The following is a 23,643-nucleotide window of genomic DNA, read 5'->3' as shown; positions in this document are numbered from 1 at the left end:
CCTCAGTTTGTTTCTCGGAGTCCATAGTCTCTCATGGTTCGTCTCCCCCTCCGATTCCCCCCCTTCATTTTTCCCTTCCTACTATTTTCTTCTTCTTCTTTTTTTTTTTTAAACATATAATGTATTATTTGTTTCAGAGGTACAGGGGAACCACAGCTTTTAATGTATATATGCATGGTATTGACAAAAGACTCAGTTCTTCCAAAAGCCTAATGCCTTTTTCAGATGGAAGCTATAATGTCTGCTTGAGGAAATAACCATGAACAAACTACCTCATATGGGAATTTCCACAGACTTCAGCTCTATCCAGAGCAAGATAAAGGATAGTTGCAGGCTTCTATTGCAGCAGAACAGGAATTATTTTAAAATGTTCTTGGAATTTCCCCTTCATCCTCTTCCTGTGATTGTGCCGCCTACTTTGTTGTCTTTGTCCCACTTAACTTCTGTCACTCCTGTCTTTCAGTCTTTTCTCACTATGCTTTTTTCTTTTTCTTTTTTTTTCTTTTTGTTTTGTTTTGTTTTGGTAGTAAGCTGTGTATAGGGTCCTGTTCTCTGCTCTCTTACCTGTGGGACTTTAATTCCATTCCTACACCCGAAAAATGAAAAGGATGAATTAGAATCCTTCACAATCATTCAGGGTCCCTCGCTTTGCAGCTTAGAGCCTCACTTTTATATTAACATTGTTGTGCCACCATCTCCAGAACTCTTTTCATCTTGTAAAACTGAAATTCTTATCTTCACATTCTCCTCTGCCCCCAGCCCTGGGCACCCACCATTTTACTTTCTGTCCCTATGGATTTGGAGATTTCAGATACCTCATATGAAGTTTAATCATATAGTATTTGTCTTTTTGTGACTGGCTTATTTCACTTAGTGTAATGTCCTGAAGGCTCATTCATGTTGTAGGTCTCAGAATTGCCTTCCTTTTTAAGGCTGAATAATATTCCATTGTGTGTATGTATCACATTTATGAATTTTTTTAATTCATTTGTCAGCAGACATTTGTGTTGCTTCCACCTTTTGGCTGTTGTGAACAATGCTGCTGTGAATATGGGTATACGGATATCTCTTGGAGTCCCTGTTTTGAATTATTTTAGATATATCCAGAAGTAGAATTGCTGGGTCAGATGGTAACTCTATTTTTTTTTTTTTAAGATTTTTTATTTATTCATTTGAGACAGAGAGATACAGAGAGAGAGAGAGAGCATGAGCAGGGGGAGAGGCAGAGGGAGAGGGAGAAGCAGACTCCCCGCTGAGCAGGGAGCCCGATGTGGGGCTCGATCCCAGGACTCTGGGATCATGACCTGAGCTGAAGGCAGACGCTTAACCATCTGAGCCACCCAGGCGCCCCCGGTAACTCTATTTTTTATTTTTTGAGCATGGCCATACTGTTTTCCATACTGCACCATTTTATATTCCCACCAACAGTGCAGAAGGGTTCCAATTTCTCCACGTCCCCAACATCTGTTATTTTCCCTTTTTTTTTCTTTTTTTTTTTAAATAGTAACCATCCTAATTTGTGTGAGGTAGTATCTCATTTTGATTTTGATTTGCATTTCTCTAATCACTAATGATATTGAACATCTTTTCATGTACTTATTGGCCATTTCTGTTTCTTCTTTAGAGAAAAATCTATTCAAGTCTTTTGCCCATTTTTTAAAAATCTGGTTGGTTTTTTTGTTGTAGTTGAATTGTATGAGTTCTTTATAGATTCTGGGTATTAACTCCTTATCAAATATATAATTTGCAAATATTTTCTCCCATTCCATGAGTTGTTTTTTAACTCTTTTGATTACGTCCTTTGATGCACAGAAGTTTTTAATGTTGATGTAGTCCCAATTCTCTATTATTACTTTTGTTGCCTCTTCCTTTGGTGTCCTATGCAAGAAGACATTGCCAAATTCAATGTCATGAAGCTTTTCCCATATGTTTTCTTCTAGGAGTTTTATTTGATCCGTTTGGAGTTAATTTCTGTATATGGTGCGAGATAAAGAGTTCAACTCAATTCTTTTGTATGGGGATATATTTCCTATTTTGGGCTTCCTGGGTGGCTCAGTCTGTTGAGCATCTGACTCTTGTTACATCATGATCTCAGGGCCTGAGATTGAGCCTCACTTGAGAATCTTTCTCCCTCTCCCAACTGCCCCTCCCCCGACTCGCACACACTGTCTCTTTCTCTCTCTCTCTCTCAAATAAATAAATAAAAGCTTTTTAAAAAATTAAATTTTCCCATTTGTTGGAAGACTCCTTTTCCCATTGAATGGTCTTGACACCCTTGTCTAAAATCATTTACCCGTATTTGTGAGGGTTTATTTCTAGGTCTCAGTTCTATTCCATTGGTCTGTGTGTTTGTCTTTATGCCAGTACCACACTGTTTTGATAACTGGAACTTTGTAGTAAGTTTTGAAATCAGGAAGTGTGAGACCTCCAACTTTGTTTCTTTCAAGATTGATTTGGCTTTTTGGGGTCTCAGAATTCCATATGAATTTTAGGATGGATTTTTCTATTTCTGCAAAAAACATTACTGAGATTTTGATAAGGATCAAAGCCTCATTTTTGAATTCTGTAAAGCAAGGGTGATATTTTTTACCCAGCAATTTAATTCAAGGCAGAAGTTTCTACCTATAGAAATGTCAAGGCCTGAGGCTTGGGGATGGCCTTAGGCATCTCTGGATGGTAGGAGGCACATGCTGGAATAGTTTCCTTAGAGCAAAGATTAGGGACAAGGAATGATTTCCTGGCATGTACTTGTAGCAGTGCCTTAAAACATGCTTAAGGAATCCTGTAGGGGATCTTTATTCTCTGCTGCAGACACACTAAGAGCTAATACTCTTTTGACTTCCCTGTGACCCAGTAGTAGTATACCGAGGTCACGCCATTCAGTGACCAACATTGCTATAGTACTTTATTATCTTTCCCCAGTTCATTTCTAATGAATACACTATTTAATTCTTACAAAAAGATTGTGGGGTAAACAAGCATATGCTGTCTTTGATTTATAAGCAAGGAAAGTAAAGGCTTTGCAGAAAACTTGTGGGTGGCCATGTAATAGCTAGAATGACAGAAAAGCCAGAGGGAGGCCTCAGGAGCTCGTGCAGCTTTCTGCCGGGCAGTTGGGCACCGTGGTCACAGGGCGAGGATATGATCACTCCTTGTAGTGGTGGGGCTTTATGGGAGCCCTCTAGTGTAACCCACTGGCTCCTTTGACTCTCCCCTGCCTGTCCTTATGGGCACACAAAAGATTGTGCTGAGTTGGGGGAACAGTGGTTGGGGAAGGGGATTTATGGTGGGAAGGTGATTCACAGTTGGAAGGGAAAAATGGCTGGAAATGAGGCCAGACAGGTGAGTAAGTACACTGTAAAGGGTTATGCTGTTAGAAGGTGAGGAAGGGACAGTAAAGTGTCCTCCAAACTGAGAAGGCATTTTGACACCTGAAGAGGAAGCAGGTGACTCCATACAGTTTTGAGTTTTATTCAGGGTAATTTACTGACGGCAGTGGGGGGTGGGGGCGGTAGAAGGGGCGGCGGTGGTGAGGGGAATCTTGCAGAAGACGAGAAGATGACACATGGCAGCTGCATAGTTATTTTCCGTAAAGTCCGGACCTTAGTCCACAGATTTTATAGAGCAACAGAACATGCAGAAGGGCACTGTAGTGAGATCAGAGGGTTTGCACACACCTCAGAGGGCTTGCATGCACCTGATCAACAGCTAACCTTTAATTAGATCTTGCGGCACCACCTGTGCATTAGGAAGGGGGAAGACTGTATTATCTCTAACACAGGCCAAAACAAACCTCCCCCCATCCTGGCCTTGGCAGGCATTTCTAAGGTATGTATGTTAATCTCCAAGGGACCTGGAACATAAAGCCCCCAAAGAGGTCATCAATTGAACGCAAACATGATAGAGGGCCAAAGATGGGGTCAGTATTGTCAGCACTCCTACATATGTCTCATGTGTTACGCCAGGGTCTTTGAACTGTATCCCATATAAAATAGACATCCATGGAAATATTTTAAACTGAAACATAGTATGATCAGAGTTGCATTAAAAAAAAAAATCTTTGCAGTGAGAAAAAGGAGAAATATTGATGATAATGGTGATATGTATTTTGTATTTAACATTTATTATGTGTCACTTGTCAAATGAGTTTATTCAGGAATAGCAGAGGAATTGCAATTTGGGACAGGCAAACTATGGCAAACCACAGGTAAGTCCATAGAGACAAAGGGAAGGTTGTTTTTATTACGTGTTAGGGGGAAATTGGGGAAGATTGTTGTGAACAAAAGTTTGCTGGAAAAGAACAAGAGTTTGAGGCTAGAGGTTTCTGGAGTGGGGAGAGATTGTCCCTCTTCTTCTCAAAAGCCAGAGATAACGTTCCTGTCGGAAAAGTGCCCTTTTTTTGTCAAGATAAGAATTACCTTCCTTCTTGCTGCAGGTTATGCAGGCCGCGGCGAGTGGTGCGTTGTTGAGAGCTCCCCCTTCAGGGCTTCCTGAGTCCATTTTCAGTGAGGTTTCCCTTACTCCTTCCATTAACCCATGTGATTTTCATAGGAGCTATATGGGGTATGGTTATAACCATCCCCTTTTTAGAAATAAAAGAAAAAGAGCTAGTAAGAACCAAAGCTGGGATCTGAGTTCAAGGCTGGTTGACTCTGAACCCCGCCTCTTACGGAAGGGAGAGTGAGGATGGGGAACATCAGCTGGGTATGCAAATACGGTATGGGGAGGGTGTTAGGCACGTAAATGTCAATGAAGAGAGGAATGGAGATGACATTTCATACATTAAATCAACTGGTTTTAGTGACTGGGTTGGTGAGAAAGAAGTTGCTGAGGAAGACTTTGAGATTTTAGCTTGGCAGCTAGGTGACCAGGGATGCCTTTGATCAAGATAAAGGACATAGGGGCACTGCTGTACAATATTCAGTTTCCCCACTCCCCCACTGGTGATAAATAGAACATAATGAAGCATGCCATTTGTCTAAAACCTTTACCATATCGGTAGTGCTTGTATGCAATTATTTTTACGCAAGGACATGTTTCTATCTAGTTAAGATTCACTGTGATATAAATTTTAGGTTTATTTCTCTCTAACCTAAATACTCAGAAAAGAGACAGACGTTGATCTCTCATAAAATTTGCTATTAAAGGTCCTAAATTCCAAAGTACAAAATTAAGTGAAACTTAATACTATGGCTAGGGTTTCTTTATACTGTGTTCTTTCTGCTTATTTACTTTAGGGTTTTGAAGTGTGTGTCTAGGTCTTCATTTACCTCTTAAGGGAATTGCATCTGAAAGCTAGCCCTTCTTGCTAGTTTTGACTGTTTAACCTTAACTGTCTCTAATGCATCTTACGTTGATCCTTTTCTCTTTTTTTTTTTTTTTTTTTTTTTTTTTTTTTTTTTTAAAGATTTTATTTATTTATTTGAGAGAGGATGAGAGGAGAGAGAGAGCACATGAGAGGGGGGAGGGTCAGAGGGAGAAGCAGACTCCCTGCTGAGCAGGGAGCCCGATGCGGGACTCGATCCCGGGACTCCAGGATCATGACCTGAGCCGAAGGCAGTCGCTTAACCAACTGAGCCACCCAGGCGCCCACGTTGATCCTTTTCTCTTAAAGTTTATATCCAGTAACTCTCATTATCATCTTCTTCTGAGTATGCTTCCTAGCAAAATGTTTTTTTTTAATTTTTATTTTTCCACCTTTATTGAGGTATAAATGGCACTAGCTCTATTTTCAACTTTTTGAGGAACTTCCATACTGTTTTCCACAGTGGCTGTACCAGTTTGCATTCCCACCAACAGTGCACGAGGGTTTCCTTTTCTCTCCACATCCTCACCAACACTTAACTCTTATCTTTTTGATAATAGCTGTTCCAGCAGGTATCAGGTGATATTTCCTTGTGGTTTTGATTTGCATTTCCCTAATGATTAGTGATGTTGAGCACTTTTTCATGAACTTATTGGCCATTTGTGTATCTTTGGATAATCTGTTTGTGGCCTCTGCCCTTTTTTTAGTCAGGTGTGTGTGTTTTGGCTATTGAGTTGTATGAATTCCTCCTATATTTTGGATGTTAGCCCCTGTTAAGATACGTGGTTTGGAAATATTTTCTTCCATTGTTAGGTTGCCTTTTCATTTTGTTGATTGTTTCTTATGCTGTGCAGAAGCTTTTTAATTTGATGTAATCCTGCTTACTGATTTTTGCTTTTGTCACTTGTGCTGTTGCTGTCTTATCCAAAAAATCACTATCAAGACTGATGTCAAGTTGCTTTTCTTCCAGGAGTTTTACAGTTTCAGGTCTTACATGTAAGTCCCTGATGCACTTCAAGTTAATTTTTGTGAGTGATGTAAGATAGGGGTCCAGTATTATTCTTTTGTACCAGCATAATATTTTATGTCTTCTGTTTTATTAAGTATTATTTAGAAGTGGTAAAATGTTTTTAATAATCGTTGTATATCAAGTGGTGGCTACTCAGGCTTTCACTGTGGGTTACATTCATGTGATATTGTACCTGAGAATTAACAGTGCCCCTTTTTAAACTTTCATTTTCTGAAAAGTGTGTGCATGTAATATCTTTAGGAACCACATGATGGCAGAAACAGTGCTTTGAAACTTGTGGACTTACAAACATGCTCTAAGAGAGTGTCTGCTCTATATCTTCATCCTTCTTTTTTTATTTAAAAAAATGACAAAAAGAAGAAGGTATAGAATTTAGTAGAAGAAGCCTTCAAATATCTATCATGTATCTTAAGAAAGAAAACATTACAAATGTAGTTGAAATCTCTTGGTACACTTTCCTGTTCCAGTTATCCCCCACCTCTACTTTTCCTCCGTTAGGAAACCATTTTCCTAAATTTGTATTACTTCTCTATATATCTTTATAGTTTTGTTACACATTTATGTATTCTTAACAGTGCATGAGATTGTTTCTTTTGCTTTAGATTTTATATAGTGTTACACTATTTGTGTTACTATGAAACTTTGGGTTTTCACTTAACATTATTTTTTAGATTTATTCATGTGGATTTATGTAGTTTTAGTGAATGACTTTTCTTCTGTAGCTATATAGTGTTCCATTGAAGAGATCACAACTTTTTACATCTTTTTTTCTTAAGGATAGACATTTAAAGAGACAGTATAGTAGAGTGATTATAGACTGGGGAGCTGGGGACCTGGTATACCCTTTCAGATCCCATTGCTGTCACTTACTAAGTACAGAGCTTGGTTTCTACTTCTGCAAAATAGGGGTAGTACTTGTTTTACAGGGTGTTGTGACCATTAAATGAAATAGTATATAGAGCATTAACACCATAAGTAGTAGTATCACCACTACAACAAGATAACAGTAACGTAGAACCAGCATTATTTTGTGCCATTTATTAAATTCTGTTGAAATTGGAAGTCATCTGAAAGAAGGTGGGAGCATAGTGAAAATGAGGACTTGTAGACAGTTGAGGTGGCTTCTTTCAGATGACTTCTGCTTTCTCTAAAGTAGGCGAGGTTATCCGCAAGAGTGATGGGAAAGGACGGTGGGTGGATGATTTGAGAGTGCTGAGGGTTTGAAGTGGCCTTGTTTGGGCCATGATCTGGCTAGGTGCTTGCAAAAGAATTTCCTGTTTAGGTGTATATGCTTTTCTTGTTTGTTTTGTTTTTTCTCAGCAACTTTTCACCTGACAAATCATGAAGGCTCTACCACCACTCTGGAGTTTCTCTTTCCCTCCTCCCATGGCACATCTTGCCGCCTAGACTGTATTCCACAGCTGGATGTCTCCAGGCCTGTAACCCTCTCCACCCTGGATCCAAACTATTTATGGCCTTTTATCACGTGTCACATAAATTTCCTAGCCTGGCATTGACAGGTCTTCAAAATATGGCTCTAACTGCCTTGATGCCTTACCTCCCACATTCTTCTGCTCCCACTGTGTTGCCACAGGATGAGGCTACCCACTCTTCTGAGCCAGCTCTCCACCTTTCCGTGCCTTTGTTCTATTTCTTTTTTCTCTACCTAGAATATTATCTCCTCCTCTCTGCCCGTGCCCTTCTTTTGAAATTTAACATATCCTTTACTGTATTTTGTGTGATGGAGTTACTTAAACATCTCTCAGATGTGACATCCTCAGATACCTCATTACAAAAAGCACCCAGTGACCCTGGGAATCCTGCCCCAGACTTTCTATTCTCCAGTCATGGCATTTGGGGCTGTTTTTATACTCCTGTCAGGGTATTATGTTCTGACTTCAAGGTAGTCATGCTTGCTTTCATTCCCATTGGTTGAATTTTGTTTTAAGTTAAAATAATTCTATTATGAAAATTTTCTAATATAAAATTGGAAGAAATGAATCTCCATATACTTATTATCCTGACATACTTACTATATTATCATATTTGCTTCATATATCCTTGTTGTCTCTCTTTTTAATTGAGATATAATTGACATACATTAGTTTCAGGTGTACAGCATAATGATTTGATATTTATAGATTGTGAAATGATTATCACAATAAGTCTAAACATCCGTTATGATAGTTACAAAATATTTTTCTTGTAATGAGGACATTTAAGATCTACTCTTAGCAACTTTCAGATATACATTGCAGTATTATGAACCGTAGTCACCACATGGTATGTTACATCCCCATGACTTATTTATCTTATAACTGGAAGTTTACATTTTGACCACCTTCACCCATTTTGCCTACCCCTCCAACTCCTACCTCTGGCAACTCACAATCTGTTCTCTCTCTATGAGTCCTTTTTTTTTTTTTTTAGACTCCATATATAAGTGAGATCACACAGTATTTGTCTTTGTCTGACTTACTTCACTTAGCGTAATGCCCTCAAGGTCCCTCCATGTTGCTGCAAATGGCAAAATTTCATTCTTTTTTGTGGCTCCATTGTGTAACATTCCATTATGTGTGTGTGTGTGTATCACATTTTCTTTTTTTTTTTTTTAGATTTATTTATTTGTTTGTTAGAGAGCAGAGGGAGGTGCGGGGGAGAGGGAGAGGTAGACTCCCTGCTGAGCAGGGAGTCCGATGCGGGGCTTGATCCCAGGACCCCGGAATCATGACCCAAGCTGAAGGCAGACACTTAACTGACTGAGCCACCTAGGCGCCCCCGTATGTCACATTTTCTTTATCCATTCTTCCATCAGTGAACACTTAGGTTGGTTCCATGTCTTGACTATTGTAAATAATGATGCAATGGTGGACATGGGGGTGCAATATCTTCTCAAGTTAGTGTTTGTGTTTCTTTCAGATAAGTACCCGGAAGTGGAAATGCTAGATCATATGGTAGTTTTGTTTTTAATTTTTTGAGGAATCTCCATATTTTTTCCACAGTGGCTGCACCAATTTACATTCCCACCAGCATTGTACAAGGGTTCCCTTTTCTCCACATCCTCACCAGCACTTGTTACTTCTTGTCTTTTTGTTAATAACCACTCTAAGTGGTGTGATGTAGTATTTCACTATGGTTTTGATTTGCATTTCCCTGATGATGAGTGATATTGAGCACTGTTGGACCATCTGTTTGTCTTCTTTGGAAAAATGTCTAGATCCTCCGCCTGTTTTTTAATCAGTTTGTTTTTTTTTTTGCTATAGAGTTGTATGAGTTCTTTGTATATTTTGGATATTAATTTCATCATATATATGGTTTCCAAATATTTTCTCCCATTTGGTAGGTTGCCCTTTCATTTTGTTGATGGTTTTCTTTGCTGTGCAGAAGCTTTTAAGTTTGATGTAGTCCCACGTGTTTATTTTTTGCTTCCCATGCCTTTGCCTTTGGTTTCAAATAAAAAAAACTCATTGTGAAGATGATGTGAGGGAGCTTACTGTCTATGTTTACTTCTAGGAGTTTTATGGTTTCAGGTCTTATGTTTAAGTCTTTAGTCCCTTCTGAGTTAGTATTTGTGTGTGGTTTAAGAGAGTGGTCCAGTGCCATTCTTTGCATGTTACTGTTCAGTTTTCCCAGCACCATTTACTAAGGAGACTGTCCTTTCCCCATTGTATGTTCTTGACTCCTTTGTTATAAATTAACTGACCATAAATTCACGGGTTTATTTCCGGGCTCTCTGTTCTGTTCCATTGAACTATGTGTGTGTTTTATGCCAATACCATACTGTTTTGATTACTGTAGCTTTGTAATATAGTTTGAAATCAGTCTTATTCTTCTTTCTCAAGATTGCCTTGGTTATTGGGGCCTTTTTTTTCCTCTCTTAAGTATTTAAAAGCAAATCCCAGACATTAGGTCATTTCATCCCAATATACTTCAGCATTAGTCTCTGATAATATGGACATTTTCTTATATAAACACGTGCTTGTATATCACATCTGACCGAATGAGTGATAATTCTTTGGCATCATCTAATACCCAGTCCCTGATCAAATTTTTCACCTATCCTACGAATATTCCTTTACAGTTGGCTTGTTTGAACCAGGATCTAAACAAAGGCCATACTTCAATCATATATTTGATTGTTACGTCTCTTAAATCCCTTTTAATTTGGAGGAAAACTCCTTCCCCATTTTTCTCTCCTGTACTACTTTTTGGCGATATCAGCGCTCTTGTCATGTTGAATTATAGTTTTGAATCTTTAAAATTTATATTTTGGAATAATGTTAGATTTATGGGAAAGTTGCAAAGATAGAAAGTTCAGAGAATCCTTCTATACCCCTCACCCAGTTTCCCCTTTTGTTAACATCTTACATTACCTTCATAGCATCCAGTCCAGGATACTACATTGCATTTAGCCTTGGTTGAATTTTAAAATAATTTCTGATCATAAGCTCTCTTCTACTGTTGAGAAAAATAGCCCTTTTCTGGCTAGGAGGCAGTACACTGTAATGGTTAAAAGCATGATTAAAACCAAGCATAAGGTTTCAAATTCTTAATCACATAAAAACTGTGTGATCTTAGATTACTTATACTGCTACCTCAGTTTCATCATCTTTAAAATGGAAATAATAATACTTATTCAATCATTGCAAAAAATAAATTTGATAAATGCATGCAGAGTGCTCAGAAGAGTTCCTGGGACATGGTAAGCACTCAGTAGTGTTTCCTAAATCATAGTGAATGTCAGAGAAGAAGCTGGTTCCCATGGCAGGGGTTGGGGGGACCATTTGCTTAGAAAATGAGTTCCTTTGCTTTGGTTCTGTGACAGGGATCTCATTCAGTTTTAAGTATTTCACCTCTATCTTAAGAATTTTTATTCAATAGAACATATTTCTCTAGTATGTGTAGATCAATCAAATATGAGCTTCAGGAGTTACCTTTTTTCCCTTGACAGGGATTTCTTAAGATCATGATCAGGAAATGAAACTGCATACTTTTTTTTTTTTTTTCTTGATCAGTCTCACATAGTGATTGGTTTGTTTTAGAATCACCTCCTTTATAAGGTGGCTGTTTGTATGGCTTAAACGCTAACATTTGTTTGTGGTGTAAAGTGCTCTCAGAGGAATTGAAATGGGTTTGGTCACATTCTCAATGCCTCTTCCTGCGCCCATACCCTCCTAACATCTCTGTGTTGTCTCGGTTGCTTCCAGAACCTCCCTTGTTGCTGTGTAACAGTGCACATGGTTTCAGCAGAGTTGCTCTGATACAGGAAACCTGTTTTCATTAGAATCTCTGCCCTTTTTTCCAGAACTCTTGGAAACATTGAGTCATCACATGTACTCTGCAAGGGAATAAGGCAGCATTGGTAATTTTGACCTGCAGAGCTCTAAGGAATCCCGGAATTCAGTTAAATTGGAGATTAATAATTTGACTCCTTTCTTTCATTGGCCTTTGCTTCCAGACTGGTAGGAGAAAATTAGCCAAGGAGGAAGATGTGTGTTAGTGGGGATTGTACAGGGGTACACCACAGGTCTCCTTCCAAACCCTCAGACTGCCCATTCACGATACTCATCTAGAGCATAACTAGACTACTTTTCATTTTCAGGGACGGAAAGTGTGGGCTGGCTGTGGTGAGCTTGGCGGTCTCTCATCTGTGTTTACAGTCTGGGACTTGTCCTCAGGGCTCCTATGCCTGTCAAGTTCCAGAAGCTTCCTGGGTTAGGTTTGTCAGTGTTGAGAGGCAGTTCTAGTTCAGAGTGGACCTTTTGATGATCTGTGGAGGGAGTGTTTGGGGGCCCAGAGACAGTGCAGTCAATGGCTAAAACAGGAACATTTGAATCAGGTAGACCTGACTTGGCATCCACACTATCTCCCTTATTGGTTATGTTGTTTGGTCAAGACGTTTAACTGTTTTAGCACTTAATTACTTCACCTGCAAAATGGGAAAAGTAATGATACGTACCTCATAGGACCGAGATGAAAACTAAATTAGATGGCATGCATAGCATGCTTGGTAGGCACTCAAAACCCTGCTGTTGTTAGTAATGACCAGCCATATCCTGACTCTCTAGAGTCAGGAGACTGAACTTTGTAGTAAGGGAGGTGAACATTTTTGTGTCCCAGCTTTTTCTTTTGTAAACACTCTTTAGAAACTATTTTATTAGATTCAAAGTAGGTTTAAAATGCCTGCCCGTGGACAAGATTAAAGAAACATGAAGTACAGCTCATGTTGTATTATTTCACCAGGTCAGTGTTGTTGCTACATCACTAACAGAATGTGGGGAAATGTTAACAGCGTCAGGGCTTACTGCTTCTCCTGCCCCTGTGTCTAGGCTATGGCCCCTGCTTCTCTGTTACCTCCAGAATTCCTCTCATACCACTGTAGCTCAGGCTGGAATCTGTTTCCTGGACTGCCTCCATGCTCATCCCCACTTGCCCCTTAAAATGCACCCTCCCCAGATGCCACCGTGAGAGGAATCTTTGTGGAACAAATTTGGTCGTGTCAGTCCCTTGGTTAACAGTACAGTGGTTTCCCGTTGTTCTTAGGGTAAAAAATGCAAGGCCCTTTGAAACGCGCCACTGCCTGTCTCTCATCTCACCTGCCAGTGCTTCCCCTTAGCCACACAGGCGGATTTCCTTTCCTCCTTCCCCTGCGTCTTTGTACCAACTGGTCCTGCTTCCACAAGTGCTCCCCTCACCCTTTAACCTTTAGTGACTCCGCATCTTTTGGGTTTTGGGGGTATCAGATCCAATGTTTCTGTTTCAGGAAACGTTTCCCTGCCATCCCTCCCCTGCTCCTTGTAAGCATTCTCATGGCAGCCTATTCTATCATTTGACATGTTTTTAAATATATTTGTGTGATTATATGGTTAGTACTAGTACCACCAGTAGACTGCAAGCTCCACAAGGACACTGGGTCCCTAGTGCTTAGAGCAGAACTTGCCACATGTTAGGTGCTCACTAAACATGTATGAGTGTATTGATTGGCATGAGCAGGTCACAGCACACTCTTCTATACACTTTTACTGAGCCCTGTCTATCAGGCCTGTTGTAATGTTGTCTGTCCCCCTTCCCTTTCTCATGAGAGCCTCACCTGGACCCTCATCTTATACTTGGGCAATGAGGCCCTCTGCACATGACTTTCCATTTTTTTCATACCATCTTGAAAGCTGTGGTCGTGCCTTAGAAGGTCCGCTGTTCTGCCAATCTCATTGTCCCTTTGACATATCTCTGCCAGTCACATGGGAGGATGTTTCTGTTTCCTCCACCTGGAGTGCCCTCCACTTCCCTCTCCCCAAATCCTTTCCTGTACTGCAGCTCCCACTCAAAGCCAACCCGATTTAGGGGATGCATCAGTATTTGATTATATATACTGAGGTTTATGAGGTGTCCTTTCTTCCTGATTTGATTACAAATCCCTTGGAAGATGGAATAGTATATCGTCATTTAATTTTTTGTTTTCTTCATTATTTTAAGCATTTTAAATTTTGGTTCCTTATTAGAGAACTATATTTGTCCATTTTAGAAAACTTAGAAAATATGGATAATCCGTTAAGAAAAAATAATTTCGAATCTTCTCAGATCCTACCAACCAGAGATGTTTTGGTGTATACTCTTCCAGACTCTGTGGTGTGTGTGGATGTGTAGATGTGCACACATACATGGTGTATACATATGTGGTCTTTTCATGCAAAGAGCCAAGAGTATGCAGTGTCCTGTAACCTCTGTTTCACACAGCACTATATCGTGAATACCTTTTTGTGCCAAATAATTGCCACCGATCACTGTAGAACATAAAACTCTACAGGAAATATTTTCCTTATTGAAATAATGTTGTCTTTAGAGCTTTCTTTAAAATCCTGTTTTTATCATGGAATTGAACTTTTATCTGAGTTAGCGAGAAAAAAATAACAGTAAGTGAAGAGATGATGCTAACATTAGAAATGAGTCAACACATGGTCAACTAATCTTCAACAAAGCAGGAAAGAATGTCCAGTGGAAAAAAGACAGTCTCTTCAACAAATGGTGTTGGTAAAATTGGACAGCCACATGCAGAAGAATGAAACTGGACCATTTCCTTACACCACACACAAAAATAAACTCCAAACGGATGAAAGACCTAAATGTGAGACAGGAGTCCATCATAATCCTAGAGGAGAACACAAGCAGCAACCTCTTTGACCTCAGCCGCAGCAACTTCTCCCTGGAAACATCGCCAAAGACAAGGGAAGCAAGGGCAAAAATGAACTATTGGGACCTCATCAAGATTAAAAGCTTTTGCACAGCAAAGGAAACAGTCAACAAAACCAAAAGACAACAGACAGAATAGGAGAAGATATTTGCAAATGGCATATCAGATAAAGGGCTAGTATCCAAAATCTATAAAGAACTTCTCAAACTCAACACCCAAAGAACAAATGATCCAATCAAGAAATGGGCTGAAGACATGAACAGACATTTTTCCAAAGAAGACATCCAAATGACCAACAGACACATGAAAAAGTGCTCAACATCGCTCAGCATCAGGGATATCCAAATCAAAACCTCAATGAGATACCACCTCACACCAGTCAGAATGGCTAAAATTAACAAGTCAGGAAACGACAGATGTTGGCGAGGATGCAGAGAAAGGGGAACCCTCCTACACTGTTGGTGGGAATGCAAGCTGGTGCAGCCACTCTGGAAAACAGTATAGAGGTTCCTCAAAAAGTTGAAAATAGAGCTACCCTGTGACTCAGCAATTGCACTACTGGGTATTTACCCCAAAGATACAAATGTAGTGATCCGAAGGGGTACGTGCACCCCAATGTTTATAGCAGCAATGTCCACATTAGCCAAACTATGGAAAGAGCCAAGATGTCCATCAACAGATGAATGGATAAAGAAGATGTGGTGTGTGTGTATATATATGTATACACACACACACACACACACACACACACACACACAATGCAATATTATGCAGCCATCAAAAAAAAACAACAACGAAATCTTGCCATTTGCAACAACGTGGATGGAACTAGAGGGTATTATGCTAAGTGAAATAAGGCAATCTTATTTGGTAAATATCTGGTAAAGAAAGACATGTATCATATGATCTCACTGATGAGGAATTCTTAACCTCAAGAAACAAACTGAGGGTTGCTGGAGTGGTGGGGGTTGGGAGGGATGGGGTGGCTGGGTGATAGACATTGGGGAGGGTATATGCTATGGTGAGCGCTGTGAATTGTGTAAGACTGATGAATCACAGACCTGTACCTCTGAAACAAATAATATATGTTAAAAAAAAAAAAAAAGATAGTAGGAAGGGAAAAATGAAGGGGGGGCAGTCAGAGGGGGAGACGAACCATGAGAGACCATGGACTCTGAGAAACAAACTGAGGGTTCTAGAGGGGAGGGAGTGGGGTTGGGGTGTTGGGTTAGCCTGGTGGTGGGTATTAAAGAGGGCATGTATTGAATGGAGCACTGGGTGTTATACGCAAACAATGAACCATGGAACACTACATCAAAAACTAATGATGTATGGTGATTAACGTAACATAATAAAATTAAATTAAAAAAAAAAGAGGCAACACAATTTTTTTTAATGTTGTTGCCTTTAAGGTGAGACCTCATACAGAACCTGGAAATATTTTGAGAACTTGGTGAAAATAGTTTTGCTGCGAAGTTGATGTGTTGACAGTGCTACCTGTAGTAATGAGTCCTATACTGGGGTAGGGCAGGTATTGCCATTTAGTTTTTAAGACATACCTCTGAAATTCCAGGGCAGGGAGCAGAACCGTGTTTGTTCTTCCAGGTCTTCAGAAGACCACAGTTGCTGGCTTGTGACTTTGCCTGCCTTGGAATGTGGAAATAACTGTTTCTTTCGTCCTCTCACACACAATTACTTCACCTATTGTGTTTTTCCAAATGAGAGTTTAGTTTAGAAATATGCTCAGCAGATATCAATGCCCTATAAGGTGGACAGGTAGAAAGAGTAGAATCAATATAGCAATATTATAAAAAATTGTATCAAAATATTATATAAGTTGAATTATGTGAAAATCTGGATAATCAGGAAAGCTCTCTTTTCTTGAAATATTACTGGTAGAATTTCTTTTTAGAACAAGTTTCCTTAGAGAATTAAAAATTATTCTGTTTACAAAAGTTTAATCTTATATTCAGTTTTCCAGAAACATGTTTAGTACATCAAATGAGGTACATTACAGTTTCCTCCTTTCTGGAGGAAAAGTCCAATCTTCCTGCAAACATCTACTTCCTTGTCCCTTCCCTATGATTTCAGGGCTCTGTTGAGGAAGAGTCTCTGTTTTTGCAGCAGGTGTGTGTTGGAGCTGGGATGATCAGTATGCCTTTTCGTGGTATTTTATATCCTTGTTAGATCTTATCTTTGGAACAGCTCTTTTGACCCTAAGAGTAAGTGAACGGGAGAGCAACAATCAAGAAAAGTTCAGAGATGCTTAGTATCTTTCTCCTCTGCTCCTGCCTCTACACTCTGAGGACCTGGCATATGTTAGGCTCTGGGCAATGTTTGTTGAAGAGCTGATGTATAAATCCTGATCTTGTGTTTCTGATTTACTCAGGAATGGGATTTCTCACTAACACAGTGATTAGGGGTAAAGTGTGCTGTCAGAGTTTCATCAGCATTGGCACATCATGTTACTCGGGTCCTTTCTTAAAATTAAGTCATTTTAATCTAGGGAAAAGACCATTGATATCATCTGATTCGGTTGATTCTGTCTCTAAATGGAAAAATTGAGGACTTGATAGTAAAATGACTTCCTGTACTTATATGCCAGCCACAGCAAGTAAACTGCCAAACGTGGAATGTCTTCTGGTTTCCTTCTTGTGTGCTTACACCAGCTTCCCTTGTACTTAGCCCTTTAAAAATGTGGATGGGATAGGTTACTTAAAATTTTATTCCAAATTCCTTTGAAATATGCTAGGAAAACTTGCCATATTTTGACAGCAGCATCTGAGAACATTCTTTAATTGTCTAACAAAGTACTGCAGATGACCTCAGGCTGCTGGTTGTGAGAGAAACTTCAGTCTGTCTCTGGCTCAGAATGATTCAGCGAGCTTCTCAAAAGCTTCTGATGACAGGTCAGCCTGTCCACTTGGGTGTGTCCATCTTGAGTGAGTTACAGAAAAGCTGATTAAAGAAAAAATTCAGAGGGACTTGTAGACAGTTGCAGTGTCATCTCCTTATGAATGGGACCATGTTTTTGGGTGATTTTTTTTTTTCTGACTCTGGGGTGGGTTTTTTGCAGAGTTTATTCTGCCTTCTCATATTCTTTGCTCTGGTTAATCTGAACTTGGCATGTCAGAGTTTGAACTCTTCTGCCTCAGATTTGTTTTCAACACTGGGTCCTTCCTTCATATTGATAGCCCAGAACACTCTTGAGAAGTCTCATTTAGGGAGATAGCATGGCTGATAAACAAATGTTTAGGAGATGAATGTGTTAGACATAGTGAAAAAGGATGATATTCTTGCTTGACTAGAGAAGGTTTGCTTTCCCCTGTAAATGATTATTCAGAAGATAAAATTTAAACAAAGATTCATTTCCATTAAGTTCAGAGTTAGTTGCAAAACATAAAATTCTTCTCTTACTATATGTCATACAAGGAAATGAATAGCCCGAAATGTACAGCTGTTCGACCAGTTTACAGGCTCTCTTAGTAGCTAGTACAAAAGGTACTGCTAATGAGGCCCAGTTAACTCTAACTCTGCCATGGAAGCCAGTTTGCCGCTCTCTAATAGGAAGAAGATTGACAATGTTCAGTAACACTAATGATCAGTTTTAGAGGTTTGATGTTTAACTAGATTTCTTTACCCTGTCATGCCTGAAGGAGTACTTGGACCAAGTACACTAAAAACTGGACTATGTCATAAGAGTACACTTATTGTGATGAACACTGAGTCATGTATAGAATTGTTGAGTCATTATATTGTACACTCGAAACTAGTATTAGTTAATATGTTAATTATACTTCAACTTTAAAAAACTGGACCATGTCAGGTATATGCAAAAATCTAGGCTAAATTTTTTATTTTTATCCCAAATAGAAAGTGTTTATACTGTGGGGAGGTACTGTTCAACTCTACAAATATGAAAAGCTTCTGAGTTTTTACAGTCTCACCAAGAAAGTAAATTTTTGCTAAACTATGGAATAGAAGTGCCTTTTAAAATCTCATTTAGGGGGTGACTGGCTGGTTCAGTTTTCTGAGCTTCTGCCTTCGGCTCAGGTCATGATCCTAGGGTCCTGGTGTCGGGCCTGGCTGGGAGCCTACTTCTCCATCTCCCTCTGCCCCTCCCCCACTGCTCCTGCTCTCTCTCGCTCTCTCAAATGAATAAATAAAATCTTTTTTAAAAATCCCATTTAGGTAATGTTGAGTGTTAAATGCAAAAAAAAAAGTTTCAAAAATCTGGAGCTTGAATCTCACAAGTAGTGTTGTAAAGTGATTAGGCTCTCGAAATCAATTGGTTGAACCACTAAATCAAAGAACTTATTTAACTAATGTTTACCATGTATCTGGCCTTATGGACATGGTTGTAAATTAGATATATTGCTACCCTCGCAGACCTGTTATCCTAAGGGGAGAGGTGGGTAGAGAAACAACCTATCATGAGGCTGTGTGATTATGATGACAGAAGGAAGCAAGCACAGTTGTGAGGGCAGGGGTGGGGGTGGAGACACTCTGGGAGCAACAGAAAGGGAACTGTGGGTACCTAGGGTCTAGAAATGCTTCTTGTAAGAGATGAGTCCCAGTGGGATGATTAGGAGCTGGTCCATCTTCTAGTCTTATGAAGCTGCATGTGGAAAGGCCAGGAGGTAAGAGGAAGTGAAGTCTGTCCTGGGAACCACCTGGAGTTCAGTGCAGGTGTGAGGAGGGTGCAGGCTCAGCAGGGTTTGGAATGGCAGTGAGCCATTCAAGAGTTTTTCAGCAGGATCAATACATGATCAGTTTATTTTGAAAGACCACTTTGAAATTTGGAGGATAGATTGAAAGAGGGTAAGCTCAGTGGCAGAAAGATTGGTTAGGAGAAATGAAGGGGAGACAAAGGAACTCTTCTGAAATTGTCTGGCCCAGTCCAGAGCACTGAGTAAATACATACTAAATGAACAAATGAGATCCAAAGTCCTGCTCTGAAGTGCTGCAGGTTTTCAGAGAAGGGGGAGAGCAGTGCAAATCAGAAGATCCAAGGTAAAGTCCATCTCTTGGCTTCTGAAGAAACAATCAATTCCCTGAAACGATTATAAAACTTTGTGCTCACATGCATTTTCTGAGAGTCATTTACTTTCATCAGATTCGTAAAAGGTCCCCGACCCTCTGAAAGGTGAAAAACCACTGGGTTAGATATTAGCCTGGGAGAACAAGACCTGTGTGATGGATGCTCCAAAGAACTTTGTATTTAGTCATATCAATAAGGGCTTAAACTCATAAAAGAAATTATCAGCTATTCTGATGAGGTTAAGCTGGAACAGATATCTAATTATGCCAGGTATCTAATTAATGTCAAAGTACAGATTCAAAGAGAACCCAACAGTTTGGATAGACATGAACAAAAAGTTGTAATTAGGTTCACAGACCAGCTGCACTATAGTGGAAGTGGGATAAAAGATGCTCACCTTAATAACTTTTGTGAGCTATTGTTCCTTAACAAGCATTGGGCATGGGAGCTAGGGAAAGCCCCAGGAGTTCTATGTAGTAGTGAGCACTTCATCCCTGGAAGCCTCTAAAAGGCAGAATCCCAGGCAAATGATAACTGTATGGGAGGGAGGCCATGTGGAGAATGAGAGTAGGGAATTCTGCATTGAATGGGAGGCAAAACTGGCTTTCAGGGATGTTTGGAGTGCTAAAATGAAATGTTTCCCTGTGTAGAGACCAGAGAAAATGCTTGCATAGGCCTCCCTCTGTACTGTTAACAGAAGGCACCATTCATAGCTCTGTTTCTAAGGAAAAGTATGAATGTTTAAAAAAAAAAAAAAGATATGAGACCACCTTTGCCAGTTCCTGCCCTGTTGTGTGTTCCAGAGGTGTTCTCTCCCTCCCTTGGTGCTGAAGTTCAGGAACACTGTTGTGAGGAGAGGACGTGATGATCTGGCTGCTTCGTGAACTGGTCGTTCAGTGGTGTTTTGTGGCATTTATGAATTTCCCTTTCAGAAATTGTGCAGGTGCGTAGCTGTGCCCGTGTATCCTTCCCTTGGTTCTACTTACTGCTCAGTAAAATCTCAGAGCACATCTGAAAGAGTGCTAAGGACAAAGAGGAAGCCTCTCCTCAGTGAAAAGACATTGTGAGAAGAGCTTTGTCCTAAGCCTCAGAATTTAGTTTTACTCAGTTGTGACAATTTCGTTAGACTGTAAGCATTGATTTACTGAAATTCCCTTTTGTCATTACAGCCATTTTAAAAGTCAGGGCAAGAATTGTTTCAGTTTGTTTGTTATATAGCTTGGAACTTTTTTTTTTCTGGTCACATCCTTTTAACCTTAGACTCATCAAATACAGGATTCGTCCTACACAGAGGGGTGTTTCCTGTCTTGTTAACCTTTAGTAGTTGCCAAGCACTTTTTCCTTGTCAGCATGCTGCATTACTTCTTTTAAAGCTCTTTTAAAAATCAAGCTCTCTTATTTATATCTTTTGTAGAAACAAGTACTATTTAATGTTGAGGTTTCTTGAAACTAATATTACACTGTATGTTAACTAACTGGGATTTAAATAAATACTTGAAACAGGAAAAAAAATAATGTTGAGGTCTCTGTGTTTGTAGTAAATACAAATTAATTTGTGTTTTATTCATCAGGCATCTATTCTGTCCTGATGCCTTGAATAAAAAGAAACTGAAGATTGGTGGTTATTTCTCTTCATTTGTTTTTCACACCTATCTTGACAAAAATGTGAGAATTAGACACTTTAGGAATCTTAATTTTGTATGTTTCTGTTACTGTGAACTTTAAATTTTTCTGTATTTTAGGTCTCAGTAGGATCCTAGGGTTTGTACAAAAGACATATGTAAATCTTCTAAATTTTTTAATTTATTTTTGAATAGGCAGAATATTCAAAGTTCAGAGCAGAACTTTGTAACAGCAAGTTTTCTTCTGCTCCTGTCCCCAAGTTCCCCAGAGGCCCCCAGTATTACCCTTTTATATGTGTGTTTCCTTCCAGAAAGAGAAACAGATACATTTGTCACTTGATTTTTTTATGTGTTTTGTGACTATTTAAGTCTAGTGTTATAACAAAATTAGTAACTTCTTGCATCTTTGAAAAATGCACGTTACATCTTGATGGCAGCTTTAAGAAGCTGTTTTTCACTGGGGTGATGGAAGCAGGGTGACAAATTGTAGCCCTGAGGGGAGCTAGCATCTGCATGTCCTGAGTGAAGGAGTAAGATACAGACTCCCCTTTCCTTGTGGGTGCCTTAACCTTTATATTTATAATATAGATACTCTCAGGGAATATGTTAACTCTTTAACCCTTCATGCAAAAAGAAGTTTCAGAGACACCTCTCTCTGTTCTTATTGAATGGATTCTAGAAGGGAAAGAAGCTAATACAGATTACTCAAAGAGAAATTATTAGAACCATGAAGTCAAATTATTAGCTAAGAACTTTCCAAGGATCTAACCTGTATCTGTGAGATGGTGATGTGTATTGAGTGGGATTGAATCAGAACTGGAGGCTAGAACCTTGCATGCTGTTGCACCAACATCATTTGGAGCCATAACGATAAAGGATTTGCTCCACAGTTATCTGTCCTCCATTATCTGCAAACCCCTCTTGCAGAAGCTCAACCTACACCCCACACACACCAAAACAAAATGCCATTCTAACTTTACCGTCTAGGATCCAGTATGCAGCTAACTACGAGGGTAGCATAGGCACCCAAAACACCTTTAGGCAGACAAGTTGATTATACTGAGGTGCACATTTGATAAGAAGGAATTTTTAGAATAGGTAGTTACATTTAGAAAATCATTGAGTGGAGGTTGATAGAAGAAACCACTTGCAGTTCCTTTCAGTTAGGAATTTTTGAATAATATTTAGGGGAAAAGAAAAGACATTTCCTTCCTTTCTAAAGAGGAGTGGGGAGAGAGGAATTGTACTGCTTCCCTCACAATTCTGCCCTTTTTTTTTTTTCTTTTTAAGGAAAATATCCCAAAGAGCTCATGATGACCAGGCACTTCTTTAAACTGACAGCTGCTTGTGCAGTGTTAGTGGATTTCCTGGCAAATAAAATAGGGCAGGACCCTTCTTTAGTCATTACCTTACCGGAGCTTTTTAGCCCAATTTTAATTCAAAATAATGCTGGGAAGATTTATAAAGGAATTGGTGTGATTATTCATAACAATTAAACTTCGTGTATTAGTAAACATGTGAGCAACCTGGTCACGGACTTTCCCCCTCCCCCCCCTCAAGGTGCAAGGCCCAGAGATAAGGCGGGCCAGGCCTTGCTGAGGAGGGTGTGTACCAACAGAGAAACAGGAAGCTGTGCTTAGCCGGGCTTGCCTGGAGGTTTCCAACTCTGGTCAGGTGTGCTGAGGTCCCGGCAAGAGATACGCTCTTTCTGAACCCTGGCAGCCACGTTGCTCAGCATAAATGCTTCAGACTGTCAGTTAACTAATGTGTAGAGAGAAGTATGACTGCATTACAGCTTAAAGAGCTGTCACACTCAGGTCTCTACCGGAGAAGACGAGATCGCCCTGATAGTGTGAGACTAAATGGGTTACCGGAGGAAGAGCTAAGGTGAGTGCAAAGTCATGGTTGGCTGGAGGTCAAGGCACCTAGTGATTGCGGCGAGATTCATGCCTAAGTGGATGCAGTAGTGGGGAATACACGTTGAAGAGGTTCCACTGGAACCTCTCAGTCTATAATTAAAGATTGAACACAATCCCAAGATTGTGCTGGATTGGAACTGTGCAAAACTAGAACTCATTTTTCCATTTCTTCACAAATCCTGTAAGGTGTTTTAGCTTTTCCCCCAACCTGCTGTGCTATGTCTTTAAAAAATTATATAATCATCAAAGTAATATTTAAAATTGGAAACAATTGATTTTTTTCCCCCTTAGTTTAAAGATAGATTGCTTTGGCCTATTAGAACATAGTTTCTGTGTGGAATTTTTCTTTGAATTTTGGTGGTGAGATTTGTTTGTGGTGTTTTGGGTGGGGGTTGGGGGGTGTTCATAGAGGATTCTTTGTTATTGAAATGAATTCAGCAAAGGAATGCAGAAACTACTGAATGTAACCTAGGAAGGAAAGACATCAAAAATCTGGACACCATCTTAACTAAAAGGTTGGGGGGGTGTTTGTTTTCAA

General features: G+C 39.6%; 1 protein-coding gene across 8 annotated transcripts in view; it reads left to right on the top strand.

Moving 5' to 3' along the window:
• Positions 1-23,643, top strand: part of LIMS1 (LIM zinc finger domain containing 1) — a 157,117-nt gene that overhangs the window by 72,134 nt on the left and 61,340 nt on the right. The window contains exon 1 of one of the 8 annotated variants that reach the window (XM_078056683.1): positions 22,951-23,073. The exons of 6 other annotated variants lie outside the window; for them this stretch is intronic. In XM_078056683.1, the coding sequence (XP_077912809.1) occupies positions 22,967-23,073 (107 nt within the window). In that variant the 5' untranslated portion in view covers positions 22,951-22,966. Of the gene's footprint in view, positions 1-22,950; positions 23,074-23,643 lie in introns of those variants that run through there. One more of the 8 variants, XM_036076966.2, reaches the window with a different exon arrangement.

The sequence above is a fragment of the Halichoerus grypus genome, chromosome 10 (genome assembly GCF_964656455.1).
Source record: "Halichoerus grypus chromosome 10, mHalGry1.hap1.1, whole genome shotgun sequence".
Lineage (NCBI taxonomy): Eukaryota > Metazoa > Chordata > Mammalia > Carnivora > Phocidae > Halichoerus > Halichoerus grypus.
The sequence above is the reverse complement of the archived record's forward strand: the minus strand, read 5'-3'. Positions and strand labels throughout refer to the sequence as shown.